The sequence below is a fragment of the Fulmarus glacialis genome, unplaced genomic scaffold (genome assembly GCF_000690835.1).
Source record: "Fulmarus glacialis isolate BGI_N327 unplaced genomic scaffold, ASM69083v1 scaffold43285, whole genome shotgun sequence".
Lineage (NCBI taxonomy): Eukaryota > Metazoa > Chordata > Aves > Procellariiformes > Procellariidae > Fulmarus > Fulmarus glacialis.
The window spans coordinates 20186-44554 of NW_009213181.1; the positions used below are offsets into that span (position 1 = coordinate 20186).

At 49.2% G+C, this 24369-nt stretch overlaps 1 protein-coding gene across 1 annotated transcript; it reads left to right on the top strand.

Moving 5' to 3' along the window:
• Positions 1-987: 987 nt before the first annotated feature.
• Positions 988-19435, top strand: RPS6KA1 (ribosomal protein S6 kinase, 90kDa, polypeptide 1). The gene is made up of 22 exons (XM_009578111.1): positions 988-1082; positions 3428-3481; positions 8219-8335; positions 9433-9514; positions 9803-9883; positions 10685-10764; positions 11363-11469; positions 12119-12156; positions 12267-12409; positions 12931-13001; positions 13251-13339; positions 13557-13621; positions 14605-14707; positions 15016-15140; positions 15627-15752; positions 16220-16309; positions 16554-16712; positions 16933-17094; positions 17663-17739; positions 17909-18026; positions 18452-18589; positions 18913-19435. Exons 1-22 carry the CDS (start codon positions 1041-1043, stop codon positions 19033-19035), a joined length of 2190 nt encoding a protein of 729 aa, XP_009576406.1. The 5' UTR covers positions 988-1040; the 3' UTR covers positions 19036-19435.
• Positions 19436-24369: the final 4934 nt, after the last annotated feature.

The following is a 24369-nucleotide window of genomic DNA, read 5'->3' on the forward strand; positions in this document are numbered from 1 at the left end:
TTTTAAGGTACAGAGTGGGGACAGCTAAAGGGATTCTGTAAAACAGCAAAGGACCTTGCAGTGATACTGGTGAAACAGCTGGGTAACTTTTGAAACCTAGGGCATCTGTTTTGCATACACGAAATGCAGATGGCCTCTTGATGAGAACTGGGAGTAAGCACGTGGCTCACTCTTCTCCTTGCAAACATAGAAATGGGGAGAGAATTGATTCAGAGCCATAGGGCTGAAGCCCTTCTTCTCTCTCCGCTCCAGTCCCTGTGTCTGTGCTGCCTGATTTGGCCAATTCCCACCTCCTTCCCGCTCTGGCTGTATTAAGGCACCCCTGGATGTATAAGAGCAGGGTGCAGAGCAGTGGCACAGTGCAGGAGCTGACCCCTGAGGAAGCGGGCAGGATTGTGCAACCTTCCCATAAGATGTCAGTGTGAAAACCTCACGTGGGGCCTCGTAGCAGCGTCCCAAAGACCTGACACAGCCGATGACCAAGTGGTGACTGACACGGGGCAGGGACAAACCAGGGAAGGGTGCAGAAGCTGCCTCCTCCGACTCCTTCCCTGGAGACCTGCAATTCAGCTGATCCTACAAGGAGGATATTTGTGCTGGCCTCAGCATTTGTGCTGCTCAGAGCAGGGGCAGCTTAACTTTGGAGAAGAAAGCTACGCAGACTCTCAGTTGCTTGTTGCTGCCTCGTGTGGTGGCTGAAATTGCTCTTTCTATGCCTGTTTTCCTGTCTGTGACATGGGGGACTACACTGATCCTCTTGAAAAGCCTGCTGAGATTTGCTGATGGAAAGAGCCATGCCTAAGCACCCGTAAAGCCATCCAGTGTTTTCATTTGGCTGCTGCTATTGTGCAGCCATCACCACACAATGCAATTTCCCCATATGAAACCACAGTTTCCTTTCAGCGAAAACTCCCAAAATACATCCCAGTGACGTAACTACTACTCTTGGGGTTCTCGGGCTGGTCTGGGTGCTGCAGAGTGCTCTAAGTTCAGAAGCCAGCTTGCAAAGTATGGGAGAATAGCAGCCTAAAACTTTGGAGATGCTGAGGCTCCTCTTTCGCAGCAAGCCAAGGATCCAGGAGGCAAGTGTCTAGCTGATAAAATATCTGCTCTGCATACAGTGCTGTGCTCTGTCTCTTCTGCAGGACACGAGAAGTTGGTGAATTGCCTGACCTTAGAGAGCCAGACCTTACCCAGTTTTAATTAACGACTTCTCTTTTGGAAAAGGCATTTCTAATGCTAAAACTGCTTTCTAAGAAGTGTCTTTCCTAGGTGCTGCCAGAATTTGGGAGTGTTTTGGGACCAGAGCATGTGTTGAAGCAACAGAAATTAAAACAGCTTCTGGTTAGTTGTTGATGAATAGGAAGCAAAATGCCAAAAGCGTAATCTGTTTCTAGCTCTTGCAGTTTTTTTTTCCTTGCATTTAGATGTGACTGTCTCAACCAGCAAAGTGACAAAACGCGAGCAAAAACAAACCTGTCTCTTGGCTTCTGGCTTGTAAAATCCTTCCTCAAAAAAGGGGAAAGTAGGAAAGAGGACTTGTATTTTGCACTTGGGAAAAAAAAAAAAAACCTGTATGTACATCCCCAGCCCCTGATCTAGGATGACTAAGCCATCTGTGCAGTTCGAAGGTGGCATTGGGAAGTTCAGAAGAAGTTGTCTCCTCCTCTGACTTCAGCGACCTCCTGGGCTCAGACCTGGCCGGTGGCTGGAGGTGTCCTTTTATTTTCCAGGAGCAGCAAATATCATTTCTCAGTGGTGCAGGAATCTATGTAAAATGGCCTCCCTTGAGGCTGTGGTTGTCAGAAGATGGCTGGTAGCTCACAGCAGCAGTGTCTTGCACTGGCAGGGTGGACCTGCAGAGAGATCCGTGCTTGTGGGAGAGAAATCCATCCATCCCCATCCAAGGCAGGGTTTGATGCCTGCTCGCTGGTCGGAGCAGTGAAGGAGCCGTGAAGGAGCTGGTTTCCCAGTGGGTGGGTGTGATCCCCGGCGGGGGGGACCGCTGAGGTTTTTGTGATCGCTTTTGGGCGCTCGGGAAGGGGTTTAGTTGTGGCTTTAGTAGATGCCGGCTGCCCCCGCCATCCGCTTCCCACGACAGCAGCGGGACAGCCACCTTCTCCCAGACCCAAAGAGATCTTAGCTGCTCCTGCAGCAAGGGCAGAGCGATGGAGGGGAGGAAGGGGAAGAGGTGACTGCCAGGGCCCCCTCCGATCTGATTCAGTCCTTCTGAAGCTGAAAATCAGTTAATTCTTAACTCTAATCTTGCTGCTTTCACGCAGCTCCTCCCTTCCCTCAAGGCTTGCTTTTCTCTCGCCTCTCCGTAGCTCCTGTCCTACTTTCGGGTCGCTCTGTCTCACACTGCACCCACCCGGTTGACGTTGCTGGCGCTGAAAAGCCCTGCCAGCGCCGCGGGCTCCGTCGTGCTGACAAACTGCTTGAAAAGACACAAGAGAAGTCACAGCTCGAGTCTCTCTTACATCCCTTCTGTCTGCAGTCACATGAGTTTTGTCTCATCCGCAGCCAAAGACTTGAACCTCTCAGAGGAAATGTTTCAAATCTGATTTGATTTTTTGGGGGGTGATTGTTCTATTCAAACTTAGCTCGTTATCTAAAAAACAGGTGAAAGTACCTAGATGTGTTAGCAAATCTATGTATGTTCATTAAAATACAGCAGACTTGGGGACTGACCTTGCAAAAACTTACTTCTTCCCTTAAGTCCGAGTTTTTGGGGGAGAAGGAGCCATATCCTAGCTGGGAAGCAGTTCTCTTCTGAGCTCCCTTTAAACGCTTCTGCATCTCTCCCTATAAGGGTTCGCAGAATTGCATCCGGCCCCAGAGGCAGCATAAACTGACATTTCTAATGCTGCTCAGGGACCTGTCAGAGCAGCTGGGCTGACCCTGCCCTGCCCTCGAGGGATGTGGTGAGTTTTGGTATTTGAATATGTTCCTCCTGGTTGCTTTAGAAACGCTGAGCATGCCCCTGGAGAGGAGCCCTCTCTTTGCCATGGGGGTGCCGAACTTCCCTGCAGAGCTAGGACACCACTACCAGAACAGATGCTTTTGGAGTTTGTCCAGGCATAGCAGAGAGTAAAATCTGATCTAGACGTTAATCAACCTGCCAGAAATTAATTCTCTCTCCTGGGCAGTGGTGCTCTGTTTCTTGGGGAACATGTGTAGCCAAGTGCCAGCACTGTGTCCTCCTCCACTGCCCGTCAGTTTACCAAAGCCTTTAGCAGCAGCTCGCTCCAACAGCTCTCCTGGAGCACCAACACAGCTCAGGATCGCCTCCCGAGGAGCGATGTCTGGTGGGATGCCACCAGTGACTGTAAAACAGCTCGCCTGGTCTTGCTAAACAAGTTAATTGGGAAAACTTTAGTGGAGTATCACAGCCCCCCTGTGCTGACGCTTATTTATTGTCCCACAGGCAAAATCAGACATCACTTGGATAGAGAAAGACCTTGTGGACTCGGCAGACAAGGTAAGAGAACCTGCTGCAGATGTGCACCTCAAGGAGACTCATGCATTTAATTTGCACTTTGTCCCATGACGGGTCGTCCCACGTATGCGAGGGCGTAAGCAGTGCTCGCAAGCGCCTCTCTGAAAACCAAACCCTTTCTTGCAGCACGCCCCTGCCAGCCCGTCTCAGCTAGGTGGGACTGCTAATACAGAAAACAGCTATTACTCACTTGCTCACATGACATCCTGGACTTGACTTCATCCTCCTCCTCCTTCCTCCCCACACCAAACCCCTTTCCGTGCTGTCATTTATGTCTCCTGTGGCTTTCTGATCTTGTCAGCTTGCTGGGGCGGGCGCTCCAGTGTTCTAGTTGCATGGACGTACAGCGGGGTTTTTTGATTGCTTTTCTGAGGCTTCTCTTCCCGCGCTGAGCGCCTGATAACACGACATGCAAAATTGTTTTGGTCGGGACAAGATTTATCAGATCTTGCCAGGCCCACACGCAGAGAGCTGGCTGGCTGCAGCATCTGCACGGCTTCACTGAGCAACGTAAAGCTTCCTTGGAAGCGGTGATGCTCATCTTTGGACGGCACACTGTGGACACGGTTTCTGCTTCACTGGGACTGTGGCAGAATGAAGGAGGTGTCAGTATGAACCGAGTCTCCTGGAGACTTGTGCTCAGCAGCTGCGCGGTGCTGTTTCATGCTGCTCGCTGGCACCTACTCCCAGCTCCCTTGCTTTGGACCTCATCAGCTACTGAGGTTCCCTCTGTGGAGCTGGGACCAGCTGCCTTGCTGGTATGAAGTCATTTGTTTCTTTCGTTATTGGTTCTCAAAGAGCACGTTATGGGGGCGGAGGAGGCAAGAGAGTCATAAGTAGTCTCTCTGGGTCCAAACCAAGATCCTCTTTTCGTACTCTGCACTCTGGAGAAATTCAGAAATCAATGCTGACACAGAGTTATTTCTAATTGCAAAGGTGCGTGGGTGTCTTTTACTCATTTCAAGGGGTTTCTTTCTTACCTGCACTCTCTGGGGTCTTGTTGCAGAAAACATCTGTCTGTCCTGACCCAATGGAAAGGTCAAAGGGGAACAGGCTTGGAGGGGGAAGGAGGCAAAACAAGCGATCTAAATACCTCTCCTCTGTCCTGCCAATAAATCCGAGCAGCAGTGGGTTCAAAAGCTGTCTGTATCGGAAATGCCCTTAAAAATACCTCGCATGGAACTTCCCAGGGTGGCTCTTAGATAACTCCAGCATCCACGGCAAGGACTGTTATGCAGCATAAAGCAAACGAAGGACTAGATGCAAATCCTAGTGATGCCAGAGGATTTGCCCATGGGATCGATGCACCCTGAATCCCATCATGGTGACCCATCATCCCTGTGCTAGTGTGAGAGCAAAGAGATGTGCAGCTTTCTGAGGTGGTGTCAGACTTCTGTGTGGGGTTTCATGAGTTTTTCCTCTTCCTTTTTAAAGACTAAGTGGCTTCTCAGAATATTCCCCCATTGTGGAAATACCCCCAAAGCTGACATGAGACTCACGCAGCACTAGATGGAGTTGACTTCAACTAGACCATGTATGTTTTCTGTCAGCGTTTTGTCTGAACCAGGGAACCCGAATGTGAACAAGGAGCTGTGAGATTTTTTTTTTTTTTTTAAAAGCAAAACCAAACAACAAAAAAAAAAAGCCCCAACCACAAACGCTGTTGCTGGGGAGTGGGAGCGTAAACCTGCCTCCGTGCGACCGAGTCGCTTGTCTCCACTGCGCATCTGCCAGCTGGGCTTTAACCACCTGTATCTCCTCCATCCGGCAACCTCAAGCGTGAGGCGTCCATGCAGCGCCGCGGGAGCCTCCCCCATCCCCGGGAGCCGGCCGTGCTTCCCCGGGAGCTCACGGGGGTGGCGGTTACTGGGGCTGTGCGATGTTGATCGGGATGGGAGAATGGAGAGGGACCCTAAACTTCCTCGCATCTGCGCGTTCCTCACGCTCTGGCTGCAGAGGAAACATCGAGCCAAGCCCTGCAGCCTGCAGTTGCCTGCCCCCAGCCAGCTCTCCAGCCCGGTCAGTACTGCCACTAGCTCGCTTTGCTTCGCTTGGTGTTGCTGGTTGCTCATTCAGATGGGCTGATGCTTCAGATGGATAGTCAGAGCAGTCTGGTTTGCTTTTCTTTTTCTGCCTTCAGGGATAGTTTGTTTAATGGTGCTATTGGAAGAAACTTATCTCGGTGCAAGCAAAGCCTGTTTGTGCTGCAGCTCGGTGGCACACAGGTGATTTTGTGCTAGAGACTTGTTCTGGTGTGCTGCTAAACAGGCTGTAGGAGCTCGTCTCCAGAGTCCTAACTGTTGAATTGCAACTTACTGGATGAGTCCATGGGAGGAAACCTCCCTTGTGTCAGCAAGATGCCAAACGGCATCTCAAAGCTTTTCTCAGAAAGCTATCAACAATGTCTCCGCTGATGCCACTTTTGGTCTAGTTGGCATGTATGTGTGTTTGCTGATGTGCTCTGGCTGGCAGGCTGCGTATGCAAATCTCTGCCTGCCTTGAGATCCAGCTTGGGCCGCTGAAACCACTTGCAGTTAAACGCACTGGGTCTTGCTATTGGCCAAGGTGAAGAATTCCCACAGCTGTGAAAATACGTCACTCCGCAGCTCCTGAAGAGCTGTGGTAGCAGGATGGGTCCACGTGCCTTGGAGGTGGATACAGGAGTTCATTTTAAATGTTCCTCTCTGCATAGGTGTGTGATGGTACAGGGTGAAATATGCACGGTTGTACAAATGCTGATGCTTTGTTTCTAGTGTTTCTGGTTTCTAGTGTTTTTATGAAGATGAGGGGGAGGGAAATGGTCCTGTCCCCGGGTCTCTCCCTGCTGTGGGATCTCTCCGTGGAGAGCTGAACAACGTGGAAGGACTAGCAGGAGGAGACCTCTTGGCTGACTCCCGCCCAGGCTCTTGGCCAGGAGTGGGAAGCTGTTCCTAACCAGCAGCTGTCTGCACGGACTAAGCCTCCAAACGAAACCAGAAGCGTAAGGTGGCTGATTTAAGCTGGGAGATCATATGGACCATGAAGACTGGTTGTTACAGGGATTATAAGATCTTTCATGTCTGTGATCACTGAGACCAGCAAAAGGCAGGATAACATGGGGGGAGCTCCTGCCCTCTCCCCGTGCTCGGGCTGTACGTGCTGCACCGCTGAGAGCGTGGACTTCTCTGCTAGGTCTTAGTGTCTGAATAATGCAGGATCTTGAGAGAGCAAAGCTACCAACAGGGAAACAAAGCCACTTCCTAATCTAGAGAAAAGCCAAGCATGAGAGCGGGAAGGGAAGGGTGCTCAGTGCAGGTAGGCAACCACATCCGCGGGCGCTTGGCAAGGCCACCCTCCCCGAGAAGGTGCTGGAGGGTGGGGAGTGGGCTGGGGTGCAGAGGAGAAGCAGAGCCTGAAACCTGGTTCCTGTTGTTTTTAAAAGCTGCTTTGATTAGGTGGGTTCCAGACCAAGTATCTGAATTGTTTTAGAAAACAAAGCGTAACTTTTTTCCCCCAACTCTGCAAAGGGAGAAACTAAGGAGTAGTTCCAGCTTCCTGGCAGCCTCTGATGGCCACATCTGCCCTAGGGTCAGAGAGCAACCGAGTTTAATGCCTTTTGGAACATAATTGCTGGCCTTCAGGTCCAAATAGCAACCAGACCATGTCTAACAGTGGATAATGTGGGACTGAAGTGCTAAGAAGCCTGGACTTGCCCTTACAAGATGTACAGCTACAAGGGATTTCTGGCCTGAGTAAGATTTATGTCTGTAGAAGTGGGAAGTTGAGTCCAGCCTGCCCCGTGGGCTCTCCCCAAGGTCAGCCAGGAGAGGGGCTGGAACAGGTCAAGCTCAGAGGAAACCCAAGTACAGATATACTGGCTGGGTATGATCGAGAGAAATAGAGGGAAAGGCACAGCTGGAAGACTAGTAATATAAAAAGTCTCTTTATATTTGGGATGCAAATAGAAAGCAGCACAAGATGTTTCTGTTGAGCTGAGCTCTGGGCTTTATGCACCAGAGGTGTGGACAAGGTTTGCTGGGGAAAGGAGGTGTTTCAGCATCACCTCAGGGTGTGTGTGGCTGTTCTTGTGTGCTGGCCTAGCTTCACTGGGTGAGTTTATTCTAGATACTGCTGATTAAATCTCTTTTTCTTCTTTATTTTTTTTAAATAAAAGAATGTGTTTTAAACAAAACATGTGCCAGAGACCTTGGCTTCCCCTCAATCTTCTTGAGTCTGTTAAAGCATCATCTGTATGTGCTGAAGATGCACTAAGACTTATGTTGCAGAGTTGCTCAGATTGCTGAGCAGATGGGCTCCAACATGTCTGATTTTTGCCAGCCCTGGCCGTGTTTTGACAACAGAGCCGTATTTTTGTGTTGTGGGATTTTTAGTGGCATAAACACTCCTGTTTTTGCCACCAGTGCTTTAAAAAGGAAGGTGCTTTTCAAGCACTCTTCTGAAATGTAGTTCAAAGAGATGCAACACCTGCGGTGTGAGGAGCGAAGCCTTTGGGGAGAGCGCTGGATATTTAAGAAGGCTGCCTGGTGCAGGCCTACTGATCACTTATTTATTCCAGATGTTGAAGGCAGGAGATACCTGTGACAAGTACCAACTTTTATGGTTCTCTCAGATGTGGTTCCTGCGAGTCTGTAGCTACAGTCCTTGTTCCTTAATCCGATAAGGCTTGCTTTCGCTTGTTCAGGAGTATATTCCCAGTCAACCGTGTCCCCTCTTTTTCAGGGCGAAGGTGTTGTGAAAGAAATCAACATCACGCACCATGTGAAGGAAGGCTCCGAGAAAGCCGATCCTTCGCAGTTTGAGCTCCTGAAGGTGCTGGGACAGGGCTCTTTCGGCAAGGTGAGTTCACTTCATCCTGTGTGTCATGCCAGATAAATGATTTTGATGACAAAAGGGACTATGCCCAAGGAAACCACTTTCCTGATTCCCACCAGATCAGGAGATTCAGACTGATGAGCCCACTTAGCAAACGGTTGCTTCTAACTCAAAAGGCAACTGTAGTGATGCCTTCTCAATGGGCCAGCCCGTATGTCCAAAGCTCCCCTGTAATTCTTTTCTCAGATGATCAGGAGAAAGTAGTAGTATCCTGCTTATGAGTGCAGGTGTTCCGCAGAGGGACCTCCTGCAGCTCTAGCTGGCTGCCAAGCTGTCAGAGGAATTGAGGACTTGGAGGACTCGGGCATGTTCCTCTCTTCTCAGAAATGATGCTGTGTGCATCTGGTTTTGGCCCCTGTTTACGGTCCAGTTTCCCTTCTGTGAAGGGGGAAGGAAGTAGCCTGTAACTCTTATCTATTTCGATGCGTAAATAATCCAGGTCTCTTACAGACCATCTGCTCGCACATTAAATCAACTTCATGTCAATCAGTCACCAGCGCTGACAGTGGGGGCTTGCAGAGGACTGTGTGCTGTTGCCTGGGCAAATGCAGCAGTGGCTTTGTGCAAAAGAAAACTGGTGTCTTTTTGAAGCTGCCTAAAACCAGGTAGAATGGGACATCAGGGAAGGGAAGGACGTAAAAATCCAAAGAGGATGCAGGACCTGAATAATAAGGAGTAGATCTAGCTGTCAAACCAGCAAGTCACTAGGAGGCTTTGTGGGACATTGAAGCATCAGTGCTTCAAGCCACGGCTCCCAGGCATCAGCCACAGCCCCACAGTAACTGCAGGAGTGAGCAAGAGGTGTGGAAGACTGGAGCGGAGGGAAGTGCGGTATAAAAGCACAATTGCTGTAATGGCTGGAGATAGGAGGTGAGAGGAGTCTACACATAGCACTTTCCTGAAAACCTCACGGGGTTTCACATGGAGAGCTTGAGGTACATCTTACCAGCCCTGTGGCCAGCTGCTTCTTAGGGTTACTGTGAGGTTTGCCACTTTGGGAGGCATCCAACTTCTACGGCTAATGTTTAGTGCTTGGCGAATGTGGTGTTCTTCTCCCTCAGGTTTTCTTGGTGAGAAAAATAACACCGCCAGACAGCAACCATCTCTATGCCATGAAAGTGCTCAAGAAGGCGACACTGAAAGGTAGGAGACTCTTACTGCGATGCTCTTATCCTCCATGTCTTAAAGAGCACTGGGGAAATGTCACAGCAGTCACTGCTGGCCCCAGGGTGATCTGGGTGAAAGAGAAGTATCTTTATCTCAGCCAAATGGCCTCTCCATCTGTAAAAGACCCTTGTTGCAGTGATGGAGGTGGGAAAAGATCTGGCTCAAGCTGCCTGGTACTAAAGGGCTTCAGGCTGGGGACGAGGCTGACACCAGGGTACTGTGTGCCTTTTTCTGTGTCTGAGCTGTTCCTCTCTCTTCCCACAGTGCGTGATCGATTAAGGACAAAGATAGAAAGGGACATCCTGGCTGATGTAAACCATCCCTTTGTGGTGAAACTCCACTACGGTGAGTGTGGAGCTAGTTGGGACGCTGGGAGAGGGGCTGCAGCCTCGAACAGACACTGACTGCTTTTAAGCACAATAAAGAAAGATGCTACTACAGGCACACCCGCCATGAGCAGGTAGATGAGCACGAGGCATCCAGCAGCAGGCTGTTTGGAGGATGCTGAGAGCATCTCATGGTCCCTAGCAGGCTTCTGGAGATACCTGGAATGGAGAAGGGGCCTGGATCAGTCTGTGTCCCTCAATGGCTGTGCTGCTCTGGAGCCTTGACAATCCCCTTAACACAAATCCTTTCCTGGAAAGGTCTTTCGTCCCGTGCCCGCTCTAGCTATTGAATGGGGAACAGAGCATAGACTGGGAGAAGAGGTTTAAACATCAAATCCTTGGGATTAAAACATTAAATCAGGAGAAACTGAGAAAGTGGTGTTAATTAGTCAAGCCAGAGTTTGGCACGATTAATGCTCTGGCTCTGAGGAAGGCGAGGACAGCTTCTTTCCCTGTAAAGTGACCAGTGCCTCTCTTGGAAAAACAGCCCTTTCAGTAGAGCATCACTGGCTGAACAGGAACCAACCCCCATAAAATGAGGATTTTCCGCAGTGCCAGCGTGCTGCTGCTGAGCTCCCATTTCAACATCACGGACAGGCTGTCTCATTTACCCCAGATCATCAGCCCTACCTGTGTTTAAGCTAGTAACCATGCAGGGCATCTGCACAACTGGAGCCATTGGGATTTAAGCGATTAATGTAACACCGTGGAGCCTTCCCTCAGCGGAGGGGTCTGATTCCTGCTCCGGCTTGTGTTTCAGCATTCCAGACGGAGGGGAAGCTGTATCTCATCTTGGATTTCCTCAGAGGAGGTGACCTTTTCACTCGGCTTTCCAAAGAGGTGGGTATGCTCTGGCATCTTGGTGGGTTGCTGAGGCTCTCAGTTCATCTGGTCTTAATTGCCTGGAGAAGCGATTGACCCTTGCAAAGTCTTTGAGAGAGGTAGAAACAACCTCCAACCTGCTGCTAGCCCAGAGAGAGGATGTTTCAGGAACTCTGTCCTCTGGCAGAAAAGCAGCAGCATAGGAGGCAGGTCTCACCTCCGCAGCAAATTCTGCTGAGCATCACGTTAAGAACGAAAACAGGCGAGAACCATGTTCTGCGGCAGTGTTGGCTGGTTGTGTCGCCTCGCTGGGACAGGGCAAGGGCAGGGAATGGGAGGGGTAACGAGAAGTTGTGCCAGGTGAAGACAACCGGGAACATAACCTGGTTAACATAAATGAAGAGGTTTTTTTAAAAAACCTGTCTGCTGCTTAGCAACCTTGTTTGGTTTTTTGGTGTTGTGCTTTAGGATGGTCAGTGAAGCCTGGGAAAATTAGGTATGAAAGGGCAGAAGGGAGCAACATGGATGCGGAAGGTCTTGCATGGGTGCAGCAGAGGTGATCCCGCTGCCGACATTGTAACCCCAGTGCCTGTCTGCTTCCTCTCCCTTCCTGCAGGTCATGTTCACCGAGGAGGACGTCAAGTTCTACCTAGCAGAGCTGGCTCTGGGGCTCGACCATTTGCACAGCCTGGGAATCATATACAGGGATCTCAAACCAGAGAAGTACGTGTGGCACAGCTGAGGCAGGGGACCGAATCCTTCAGTTCAGTCCCAAGCCTGTAGTCAGCAAATGGCGTAGCCTTCTTCCACCCAGGCAAAGCTGAATGATGCCCGTAGGCCAGCCGGATGGAAGGCGGCAGTGCCCATCGACAAGGCTTTTGCTCCTCAGATAAACGGCCAGGAGCGCTGTGCAGGCAGCATGTGCGCACCACGTGTCTGAGCAGGAATCCTGGGCAGTCTCCGGGCTCCAGCTTTAAGCAATTGAGAGCCTTCGGAGGGAAAAGGCACCAGGCTGGGCCTCTGCAGAGACACGTACCAGCTGCCTGACTTGGTTATTCTTACCTGGGGTATGTGGGGCATCAAAGGTGGTGTAACCGGTGTGGGTCATTCGTTCAGTGTGAAGTTGAGGGCGTAGAGAGAAGGGAGCTGCTCTTTGTGTGGGTCATTTGTTCAATGAGGGCGTAGAGAGAAGGGAGCTACTCTTTCTCCCACTCATGTCTTGGTGGTGGAGCTGAGAGCACTGGGGGAAGGGACAGATAACTTTCTCCTCTCGATTCTGGGAGCATCTCAGACCAGCCTCCGCTGTGTGTGCTTGTTCTCACCAGCCCTTATTGCAGACAGTAACAACTTGGTTTTTTCATTCACGCTGTAGCATCCTCTTGGATGAAGAAGGGCACATCAAACTCACAGGTAAGGGACTCCACAAAAGCCTTGTGCTCCAGCAAGGTTGGTTCTTGAAATATGGAGCTTCTCTTAGGCCTCTCTGCTCTGTGTGATTGCTCCGTTTTTCTCTTACGTAGATTTTGGCTTGAGTAAGGAGGCTATAGACCACGAGAAGAAAGCCTATTCCTTCTGTGGGACAGTGGAATACATGGCACCAGAAGTTGTGAATCGCCAGGGCCACTCCCACAGTGCTGACTGGTGGTCGTACGGGGTGTTAATGGTATGTGCCACACTAGTCTGTTCTGAAACACCCTTAGGTGATTCTGCACGTCTAGCAGATGTGCTGACCGGGGGATGTTCTCCGCGCTCCTTGAAAGGATGCTCTGTTCCAGGCATCCAGCCAGGAACGCGTGTTTCTCAGGGGAGGCAGAGCTCCCGAGGCTGTTGCCCAGTGAGCGCTGGGGTGTTCAGCGTGGGGTGCGCAGTGTGGGGTGCGTGGGGGTGTCCGTGTCGGCCCCAGCGCTGGGATGTCGGTGTCTGTGCAGATCTGGTGCCACCGTCTGGCGGTTGCTGAATCCGAGGGCTCCCGCAGGAGCAGGCGCTGGTTCCCGCTGCAAACCTTGTGAAGCAAGTTCCTTCTGAGAAAATATGATGTCTGCGATCTTTTTTAGAGCTAGGCTTTTGATCGCTCGCAAGCTTTTCACTACCTTTGGCCAGCTCCCAGATGAAGGTGCAGTGGGATCTGTGCAACCCTCAGACTTGCCCAGACGAGTGACCTCCCCTTCTTTCTTTCCCTCCCAGTTTGAAATGCTCACTGGCTCGCTGCCCTTCCAGGGGAAGGATCGTAAGGAAACGATGACCCTTATCCTCAAGTAAGAGGAGTTTCTCTTTTCGTGTGTGTATAGGAGGCGAGCTTTGCTCATTCTCTGAGCGTGTCGCAATTTGGGGGTTCTCGCAACTTAATGGCATTATTTGGCAAGCGGTTTTGTATCAACAGTTAGTTTGAAGGGTGCAGTGTAAATGCCAAACAGATGATTGTACTTTTGGGGGTGGAGGTGCTGCAGTTGGCTTGTGGGTTGACTTCTTTAAACCTGCAACTGATTGCTTAACTTCCTCTCCAGAGCAAAGCTGGGCATGCCGCAGTTCCTGAGCTCTGAAGCACAGAGCCTCCTCCGAGCCCTCTTCAAAAGGAATCCAGCCAACAGATTAGGTAAGACATTTTTTGGTTTCTGAATACACCTGATGCTGCATCAGGGCCTCTCACATCCTCGTGGGTCAGCAGCATGTTCACACTTGTGCTCGGTTAATGGGCTCGTTTCATTACAGCCAGGTTCCCCGTAATACCTGGCTGTGTTGCATACGTGGTAGCCTTCGCTTTGTCGGTGGTCCTGATCTAATGCAACGCACTCCACGGGTGCATCTTTCAGGTTCTGGACCAGATGGGGCAGAAGAGATCAAGCGCCATCCTTTCTACTCTACCATTGACTGGAATGTGAGTATCAGAAATATAAGAGCAAACGTTTACACCACTCAGCACCAGTAATAGCTGACTGCAGTGATAGCACGGTTGTGATGCTTGCAGACTGACCAGCTATTGGAGAGCTACCCCGTTTCCATCTCTTCCAATAATCCTTCTCGAAACTAAAATTCTGTTTGTCATGTGAATAACTGTTTCATACCTGAGTTGCCTATGATCTCACCGTGGTTTGAATTTACTCATCTCTCAACAGTAAGGTGCAGGTTTTAATTGGGGTTTGGCACAACACGGATTGTCTTGCACAAGTGAGAAGGACTCGGGGAAACATTTCTGGCAAGGAAATACCTTGTTTTGTACAGAGGAGCGATAACTGAACCGGCATTTCCCAATTGTTTCTGGCCAACTCCCTACTTTACTACATAATTTTGTTTCTTCCCTGTTTTCCCTTACTTGGTAAGGGATTTTGAGGATCAGCCTTTCAGTGCTTTCGAGGCAGCCAGCAAGCTGCTAGACTGAACCTCCAGCAACGCTAGTAAAGCTTATTTCGAATTTTTGCTTCAAGAAGCGATTTAAAAAGGCTATTTGTGAGAGTGCTGGGATACAAATGTCCTCCTAGGGCATCTCCTCTGGCTGTCCCAGGAGAGATACGTGTCAGCAAAGCCCTAATGGGAGTTAGGAGGCGGTGGAAGAGGTAAATATTTTATAGATACTGCTTTTGGTGTGGGGCCAAGTTGCATATAGAACAATTTTTTTCTTCTTGATTTAATATATGGTAGAACTTGTAATATTTCTCCACAAACTGACTCAAAAGCACCCTACCAGCCAAGAAATCTTCCCTCAGACTGCTGAGCTGTAGTTAAATGCTAAGCCACGGAGCTGTTTCTAGTTTTGCAAAATCTTTTCTTGGCCTCTCGTTCCTAGCAAGCCTTTGCACCCTTCTGAGTGTGTACGAGAGCGTTGACCTGCTGGAGCACTTTCGAGCTGTCTTTGTTTTGCAGAAGCTATACCGCAGGGAAATCAAACCGCCCTTCAAGCCTGCAGTAGGCCAGCCAGATGACACCTTTTATTTTGACACAGAATTTACATCACGTACACCAAAAGGTTTGTATGAATTCACGCAAAGCCAAAGTTTCCTGTGTGAAATGATAGTGTATGGCTTAATACTGGTTTGCCAGTGCCAGCAGGCAAGGTTTGCCTCCTGCTAGTGCTGCCAGCTCCAGATGGTTGCAGCACTGAGGAGGTGGCCCAGCCATAAATATATGGGGTGTTAGGGGTAAGATCAGCGCTGCGTGGTGCGGCTCTTGTCTTGAATAAACTAAAGAGGAGCCACAGCTCCTGGGGAGCAAGAGGAAAGCTTCTGCTTCCGCAGGGCTAGCCCTCTTCAAGTTGTCTCTCAACTCCTGTTGCAGATTCCCCAGGCATCCCGCCTAGCGCGGGGGCCCATCAGCTCAAAGGCTTCAGTTTTGTGGCGACCGGATTGATGGAGGATGGCAAGGTGAAACCTGCCCAGTCGCCTCTACATTCGGTGGTACAGGTAAAAAGTGGGGACAGAGGAACAACTATTTGAAGCTGCAGTAATACTCCAGAGTGGGTCTGCAGGACCTTTACCATCTGGAGCAGAGCTAACGGGAAGCCCGAGGCAGTGTCATTCTGTTTTGAATTCTTGCATCCTGTTGTTCTTTCATTTCTATTGACTGTCATGTGCAAAGGTCGTCAGGCCAACACGAGTCTGTTTGCTTTCCTCTCCCCAGGTGGACCCATGCTAGCGAGAAGTCTGTGCAAATGCCCGTGGGTTGAAAGGTGCCACCGAAATGCACCATGCTAATGCAGATAGTGTTAGCCCACTGACCTATATCTGCCTCGTTCTCTTCTCCTCCCTCTCCCCAGCCAGGAGGAGAAGCTGTGGGATGTAGCAGACAGCAGTCTGTCAGCTCGCTCTGTGTTGCAGTTAACTCATCACGTTGCACAAACCCTTCCCTGAACCCTCCCAGCTCATCAACTCTCTGCTCTTCTCTTGCAGCAGCTGCACGGCAAGAATGTCCAGTTCAACGACGGCTACGTGGTGAAGGAGGCAATCGGCGTCGGCTCCTACTCAGTGTGTAAACGCTGCATTCATAAAGCAACCAACATGGAATACGCAGTCAAGGTCTGAGATTTAGCATCTGAACTGAACTCCCCTGTTAGATTTCTGTTCATCCCCACGATGACCAAAACAACACCCAGGAATGAAATTGCTTTCCCTGCTTGCGTAGGGTCTAAATGGACAATTTCTGTGCTGCTGTGCATGTAACTGCACAAGCTTTCTTATCTAGGAATAGCGGGGAAGCAGTGTTCTCCTCTGTCAGGGGGAGGACAGTATCTCACCTTTCTTTGCAAAGTCTGCTGTGGCTATGTCAGCTCTTAACAGATAAGCCAGACATAAAACTTTGGGGCTTGGGGACACAGAACTGATGAAGCAACTAGAGGATTTCTAGAGCTTATTGCTAAAGAGAGCAGGGACAGGGAACAGCTTTGGTGCAGGATGTCTGCAGGGCTCCAAACACTCAGCTTGTTCGCTTTGTCCTGGCCCCTTTCCCACCCCGTTATGGCTAATGCCTATCCACACTCTTGCAGGTTATTGACAAGAGCAAGCGAGACCCTTCTGAGGAAATAGAAATCCTCCTGCGATATGGGCAGCATCCAAACATCATCACCTTGAAAGATGTGAGTGTAACCTGAATGACTTCTGTGTTTCGGTTTAGGAAGTGCAGACTGGTCTATGGGGGGCACAACGCAGCTCCAGCCCGGGCAGCCCAATGGCCCTGCTCGATGTATCGCTCTGGGGTGGGGAAGCATCCCCAGACCCACCTCTGCATTGCCGGCTTCTGTCTGCTTCTTGGTAGTAGAAGTACAAAAGGGAAGCTCTGGAAGCACTTTCTGGTTAACCCCTCCTTATTTGCTTTGGTAGGTGTATGATGATGGGAAGTACGTGTATCTGGTGACTGAGCTGATGAGGGGAGGGGAGCTGCTGGATAAAATCCTCAGGCAGAAATTTTTCTCGGAGAGGGAAGCCAGTTCGGTCCTGCACACGATCTGTAAAACGGTGGAGTATCTGCATTCCCAAGGGGTGAGTATGGTTACATCTGTTTTCCTGGGAAGCTGCCTGGCATTGCACTACGCTCCCTCTCCTCCAGGGAGTAACTGTGCCTGTCAGGACTATTATTTCTTGCTGGTGTTGCTGTCTTGGCAAACCAGATGTGGGGCCAGAGCAGGGGTTGAGTGTCCTGATGCAGCTTCAGACCTTTGTCTTCCAGGGGTATGAGAATGGCGCTTTCTTTGCTCCGCAGGTGGTTCACAGGGACTTGAAACCCAGCAATATTCTCTACGTGGATGAGTCGGGAAACCCCGAAAGCATTCGCATTTGTGACTTTGGCTTTGCCAAGCAGCTGAGGGCTGAGAATGGCCTTCTCATGACTCCCTGTTACACGGCAAATTTTGTGGCACCTGAGGTAAGCACCTTACTGACCTGAGACCCTTCGGTAGCTCTCGCGTCCCTCCCCTGCTCTCACTCGGCACAGGCAGGTCTGCCCCGTTCCTAACTCCAGCCTGCTCTGGCATACTCTGTCCTGGAAGAGTAATTACAGAAATACCACTTGTAGTAATGAACAAATAGGGGATCTGAAGCGCAGTCCTCCAACTTGTACTGTCCTTATGAGGGGGTCTGCTTAGGGTACTTTAAAATCCCAGTGATTTTCTAGGCTGCTTCCCTTCCTGATTAACCGACCTGTTAAAGAAGTGGGATGATTTTCCACTCAGCTCTCTTGGTTCCAGTGTCACCGCACTGGAACACGGCTTCTTTCTCACTTGTCGTTTTGATGTGCCTGGGGGGTTCCTCTATTCCATGAAACCAAAATCTGATTTGAATCCTGACCTTTTGTCCAAGACTTTGCTGTTCAGGAGGGCTCTAGGAGCTTTGCATACAGACTGCACACAGGGGTCAAGCCGCTCTTCACAAGCTGAAGCGAGCTCAACAACAAGAACTGAACGCACTTTTTTTCCTTTGCTTATTCTCTTCAGGTACTAAAACGCCAAGGCTACGACGAGGGCTGCGACATCTGGAGCCTGGGAGTTCTCCTGTATACGATGCTTGCAGGGTAAGCACCTCTGTCTCTCTAGAAGGCAACAGCTGGGGCTGTGACCACCTTGTTCTCAGACACACGCCACGGTGGCAGTTGGACCTCTCCTCGTCGGTCGCTGCTACTTCGAGGCGCTCCCGGCTGGGTTACAGGACAGTAAATCAAATGCTCTCTCTTGTCTCCCCAGCTGCACTCCATTTGCAAATGGTCCCAGCGACACTCCAGAAGAGATCCTGACCCGGATAGGCGGGGGGAAGTTCTCCGTCAGTGGAGGCAATTGGGACACTATTTCTGACATGGCCAAGGTACGCTTTGATACTCATCTGTGTTACGTTAAAAGGTTGAGGTCAAGCACGGCCAGTTGCTGTGAGGCAAGTTTAGAGCAGGCTGGGGAGGAAGGGCAGAAGAGAGAGGAGAAAACCAGCAGTGTAGCTTCTACCCCGTGCATGTCTCCCCCATAGCAGCTCAGCAGCGTGCCTCTCCCCGCTTTGTTTTAGCTCTGGCTGTGAATATTTGCGTGCAACACCAACCTCGTGCTTGACCCATGCGGGGTTTGCTGCTGTGTTGTACCTCCCAGGCCTACCGAAAACGTATTTTATACAAAAGGAGATTGATGTCTGGAAACTTTAAACTTGGCCTCTGAATTTAAATCCTAATTCGGGGGTGGACAGGTGGTATTTTTGCAAGTATGAAATCTTCTAAAGTCTAACTTTCCGAACGATGCTCTTAGGATCTGGTATCAAAGATGCTTCACGTAGATCCTCACCAGCGCCTAACAGCCAAGCAGGTCCTGCAGCATCCGTGGATAACCCAGAAGGACAGCTTACCCCAGAGCCAGCTGAATCACCAGGACCTTCAGCTTGTAAAGGTACAAAGTCTGAGCTGGGCCTTCAGCTGGTTCCTCATGTCCCTTGGGCTCTTTGGAAAGCAGCGGTCCGGGTGGGGTGATGGTGGCGTGGGCAAAGCAGGATGGAAGGTTGGAGAGGTGTGGGCCAGGGGAGGCAATACAAGACAAGCTGGTTTTTTGGCAGGAAAGCCTGCGTGTCAGTACGGGAGGGGAGATTTAAAGAAAAAAGAAAAAGCTTCTGGCTTTGTTCATGGGTCTGGCTACTGTGGTCCCTCATTGTATAAAGCCGTGAGTCTGAAATACCTCTTCTGCATCTAAATGGCTTCTCGTGCCTTCTCTCCAAGGGGGCGATGGCTGCCACATACTCTGCACTGAACAGCTCCAAGCCAAGCCCCCAGCTGAAGCCCATCGAATCCTCCATCCTGGCACAGAGGCGGGTGAAGAAACTCCCTTCCACCACGCTGTGAGGCTGGGGCGGGCTGCAGCCGCTCGGCGCGGTGCACTCACACCAGACTTCGCACACCTACTGAAGACGGGGGGCAGGAGATGGGGCGGTCAATGCCTGCACAGGAGCTCCCTCGAGGACTTCTCAAAAGGCCAAGTGCCTTTCTGTTTCTGAAAGACTGGCTCCTCCTTGCGTGGACTGATCTTTGCTGAGAGAATTTCACTGTAAAACTTTTTTGAAGTGTAAATTGTCAATTTTTAAAGACATCCATCTGTGTATATGAGAATTAGAATGTATAACTGATGTCAAGTGGCACTAAAAAGCAGCTCTGATTCACCCTTTCCTGTGTAGGGCCAGATATTTGTTGTAGCTACATCATTTCTTAGAATCGATCCTCTCCAACGCTATCGCAGCTGGAAGACTGCGTAATGTTTGGGGTTTAGGCTTTGGGGTTTTTCCTCCCTTGAACCTTTGGATGCCCTTCCCAAAGTCAACCCTGCAGACTCCTAGCCAGCAGCACTTGTGTTTCTAAAGGACTTCTCTCCCCTTCACTTCACTTTTTGTGCGTGTGCGTATTCAGAGAGAAGGTCGATTTTTCAGACTCCGTTTTGCCCTCTCTCCTGCCCTCCGCCAGCCCCGTTCTCTGAACAAAATAAACCACGGGTTTTCAAACGCCCCTTAGACGCTCGGCTGTCAGAATACCTGCTAGGTTTGGCTCATTCCTTCCCTCTGCCCTCCCATCTTCATGATTTCCCCATCACTCTGTGGGGACTTCATCACCCACGCAGGTGGAGATGACAAAGAAACCTTCTTCTCGGCAAAGCTGAGGCTTTGGGCTGGCTCTAGCTGCTGCTTTTTACCATTTTTGGTTTTCCTTTCCTTCAGCAAAAAACCATCCTTTTTTTTAATTTAACTTCGTTCTACAGCTGGTAACTCAGGGTTTCTTTCTGAATTGTACAATAAATGTGTCACTCAGTTGATGTTTTTTTACTGACTGACTTTTAGCTGCAGAATAAGCGACCCCGGTCGTTTCCCCACGTCGTACAGGAACAATAATTCTTGCCTGCCTTTTGGGAGATTTGCAAAGCTTTTTCATCTGGCCCCGTGATGGGAAAACCAGCAGTACTGTAGTAGGGCTGCATATTATGCCACCTTCTCTCAGGTGCAATACCTCACTTGGCAGTGGGAAGTAATCAGAACCAGTTATGGAATAAGGCAGTAATCAACAGGAAAGGGGGCAGGATGCAGGCTGCAGATGGGAACTTCTTATTCTCAGGACATTTTAGGGCTAATAGAAATGAACACATGGAGGCAAACTGTGCTAGAAATAAATTCCCGACCCATTCTGACTTGCAGGGAATTGCTGGAGCTCCCTGGTTCAGTGGTGGCTGTTTCTCGGGAGGAGCAGGAGAGCTGCGGGGACTGCAAACGCTCACGTGCTCAAGGATGCGACTGAAGCCAGCAAAGGTTCTCATGTGAATTTCTGCTACTTTGGGCTGATCGTGTAATGAGAGGGGAAACTTTCTTTATTGCTTTTCCCTTTTGCTTAGTCCCAGTTGACTCTAAAATGGAGAATTCCATAAAAAAATTTTCTCTGAGATGTACTGCTCTCTCCTCCTCTACCCTCATCCAGGCAGGTCCTGTTTTACTCCCTGGAGCAGCCAGGGAGAAGCTGAAATAGTCACAACTTTTTTCTATATTTATTCCAAGCACTGCCCTAGTGTCCAGTGCCGCTGAGAGGAGGAGGCCAGTGCCAGTGCACACTGGATCTTTTCACTGGCTTTGCCACCGACCCCCAGCAGAACTGGATTTAATGTTTTGCTGATAGCTGGGGAGGGGGACACTCCACCACGCAAAATGCCTTCCTTAAAAATACTTGCTTTCTCCTCTGACACGACGTTTGCATCGGCGCCAATGAACCTGCCTTATGTTTCCTACAACTGTGCGGTAACTCTCCTGCCAGTGAAAAGGTGTGCAAATTTTAAGTACCTGAAACAAATATAATAATTATAAACAGCTTCTTTCTGGAGCTTGGGATCAGTCCCTTTGGGCGCTGTGGTGATCGAAGCAGACACTTTGACAGTTTTTCAGAATATTTCCTACGCTGGAAAGGGTGGAGTCTGAAACGCTGGATGGGGTTGGAGGTGTTGGTGGTGATCACTGCCCACTGTGAGCCTCTCGACAGTACGGACCGTCAGGATGGGTCTTAAACCAAACGTTCGTCCTGCTTGGATGGTAGCTCGTTTGTATGAAATTGTAAATGTTTTCAAATATCAGTCAGGAAAAACATTACAACCTTTGCTTAATCTTCCCTGTAATGGTGCTGGTGTGAGGCCAACTAGTGACAACTCGAAGATGTGTAGGACAAGCGGGTGCAGAGCTCCGTGGGCACAGGGAGAGCAGCCCACGGTTGCTGCAGACTCTGCCTGGCCGTGAGATGAAACCTGGAGCGTCAAACCCCTCCGCCTCGCTGGGGTCTTCACTCAGAGGAACTTTGTGTTTGGTGCAGCTGTAGTTTCTGGGACCTCCATCACTTTGGAAAACAGGGTGAACAAGAAGGGCTACACCTTGCTTTCTGGGGTGCTTTTAACCAAGTTGTTTTGAGTGATCCTTCCGTAAGTAAAAATAAGTCTGGATTTTTAGTTCCAAATCAACCAAGTGCTGTTACTTTTTTAATTCCAGTGCTCAATAAAAATGGACTTGTTGATCTTTCTGTGTATGAGAACTGTAGGTGTTTGTGATGGGTCGGGTGACCCCCTCGTTCCCTTTCTGGTTTTGTCCTGACAGTATTAAACCTTTGCCAAAATACAGTTGGGACCAACTGCTGTCATCCTAACTGAAATGGCATTATTTGAGATGAAAGTTGGGCCTGGGTCAGGCTGGGTCTCTAATGCCTGTTGGTGTCTTAGAGATGACCAAATGATTTGCTCTCACAAGAGTTTGAGGTCATTCAGCTTTAACTTGGGACAAAGAGGATACACAGCTTACCTTTGTCTTGACTTGAAAAGGGACAAAAATGTATTTAACTTTCATACATAAGGAAATCTTTACAAGGAGGACTGTTTGTGTTATTTCAGGTGTTTCATAGCCGACTTGACCTTTAAGATTTTGTCCTGTGTGTCTATATGAAAGCTCAAGGGAGCAGAAATCCCGGAATCCAGCCTCTAATAGCTGAGTCTACCTGGAATTAACCTGTGCGGAAATAGCATATTAATCCATAGACAAGGAGCCTGAAAATAATATTGAGCTGCTCTCTTTATATAATACAGCTTCTATATAAGAAAGGTTAAACTTTCCTATTTTGGGGTGTAAACCAGCAACATTTTCTTTTGTAAAAGGGGTTGACCCAGCTGAGAGGCTGTTTTCCTTCTTCCCACTGTGTAACGTAGCCGTGCCTTCCTCTTAATGATGTGGTACTGACCTCTGTCAAATCAACCGGAGCATAAATAAATGTATTTTGGCCTGATAAATATTCCCATCATGATTATTTAGGCTGTCTTTAAAACTGAAGGTCGGTAACTTTCTCAGCAACCATCTCTTTTTTTTCTTAGTGAAGCTTCACTGAGCAACCAATCTGCTTTTTAACCTTCCATCCAACTAATGCAAATACCCTCTTCAAGTTCCCACCTCCAAGTTAGTTCACGTAATTCTTTTTCCTGCGTCTTTTGCCATTTGTGGACAGTGAATTGTGCAGCCGGTGGCCTCCTGGGTGCCACCACCTCCTCGTGGCAGCCACTGCTGCCTTCCCAAGAACACGGGGGCTTCGGAAATACTCGGTGGCCGCAAGTGTGTGTGAGGCGGGCGCTGCGCTTTCATGTAATATTCAACAATTTAATCCCCTCTTTCAACGCAAAGAAAACAGTTAAAATATTTCAAGGTCTTCTTTTGCAAGTACATGGGGGGCTCTGAATAAAACCTTCATTCATGCGATGAAAGCTGGAGGTCCGCTGCCGCTCCATTTTCTTGCCTCTGGTTATTAAAACATCAAGCTGTCTTACTACTTAAGCTCAGCTAACTTGCTGCCTTCCTCCTTTTGTGTTACACTGGAACACCTGCCATTAATACTAATTCTACTCTGGAGAGAAACTCCCTTTCAGATATGCTTGTCTGAAAATAAATTGACGTGTAAAAGGTCTCTTTTGTCGAGAAGTGCATGTAAAGTGCTGGGGTAAGAAGCCGATCGCTTACAAAAGGAGCCACTGACTGTTTAAATTATGTGTGTGGAGGGGGTTATAGAAGTTAAATATGGAGGGTGATGCTGTAAATGGGCTGACGTGATGCGACTAGAGAAGGATCGCATAGCTGCATCCTCTGTTTGGTATTGGACTTGAAGATTTTGGGTGCTTTTCCGTTGAAACCTGTGGCGATAAAACCGCTGCATTGTCTCGGGGTGAACGGCTGGGCTCTGTAGGGACCCGTTTGGAGAAAGCTCTTTTTTTTTTTTTAGAAAAAGTAGTGGTGTTAAGAATTCCTCCCCGCTTTTTAACACGTGCGACAAAAACTAAGAGCATTGGTGGCGAGTCCTTCCATTTATATGTGTAATGAACTCCAGGGCTCTGTTGTTTTTCCTGGGACAAAAGTTTGTATCACATTCAAAAGGAAGCAGCACAAGAATCCTTGGTTAGGGTATTTATTCTGTCATACAGGCAGCAGTGTGGGACAGCAAAAGGTAAATATTTTTATTTTTAATGGAAAGAACAATTTTCTTTGAGTTCCCCATACCCTGTGGAGTCCACGGCTCTCTCCTAAGAAAAAGTTTTTGAGTAGGTTCTCTGGGCCAAGCTTTGGAATGACGCTGCTTCAAAATCTGCTTCAGTACTGAGAAGATGGATGGGGTCCCCTGACTGTGGATGAAGATTTAAGTTCTGTGGTGTGGACTTGGCTTTCAGCTGCTGCTCGTTGGCTTTCTGGGTCTCCTAGCAAAGAAACCATTCGCTTCATAATTAAGATCAAGTCAAAATATGTTGAGGGTTTGAAAAACAAAAGTGAAATGTGCCAATTACAGAAACCTTTCTAGATTAGCTGGTGTCACTTCTGATTTATCAAACAAGTACAAACTCTCGTGTGCTGCTTTGCTCAAATGCTGTCTTATTTTTAAACAGCAGATGGTGTTAGAAACCTGTAACAGGTGGAACCTCTTCGGTTTTATGTGAGAGATCAGAAGTAGCAGCAATTTCTCATTTCCCTAGGGGTAGTTTCTTCATGAGAGAAACAGCAAGCTGGCCCTCTGCTTGGATATTTATTGCAGAGGGAAAAAACTTTTGAATCACACATGTTCATAGGAAAGAAAGTAATTCTGGTTTGACTTATTCTGGTTATAATAAAAGGAAGCTGGTAATGTTCTCCATAATCCTCT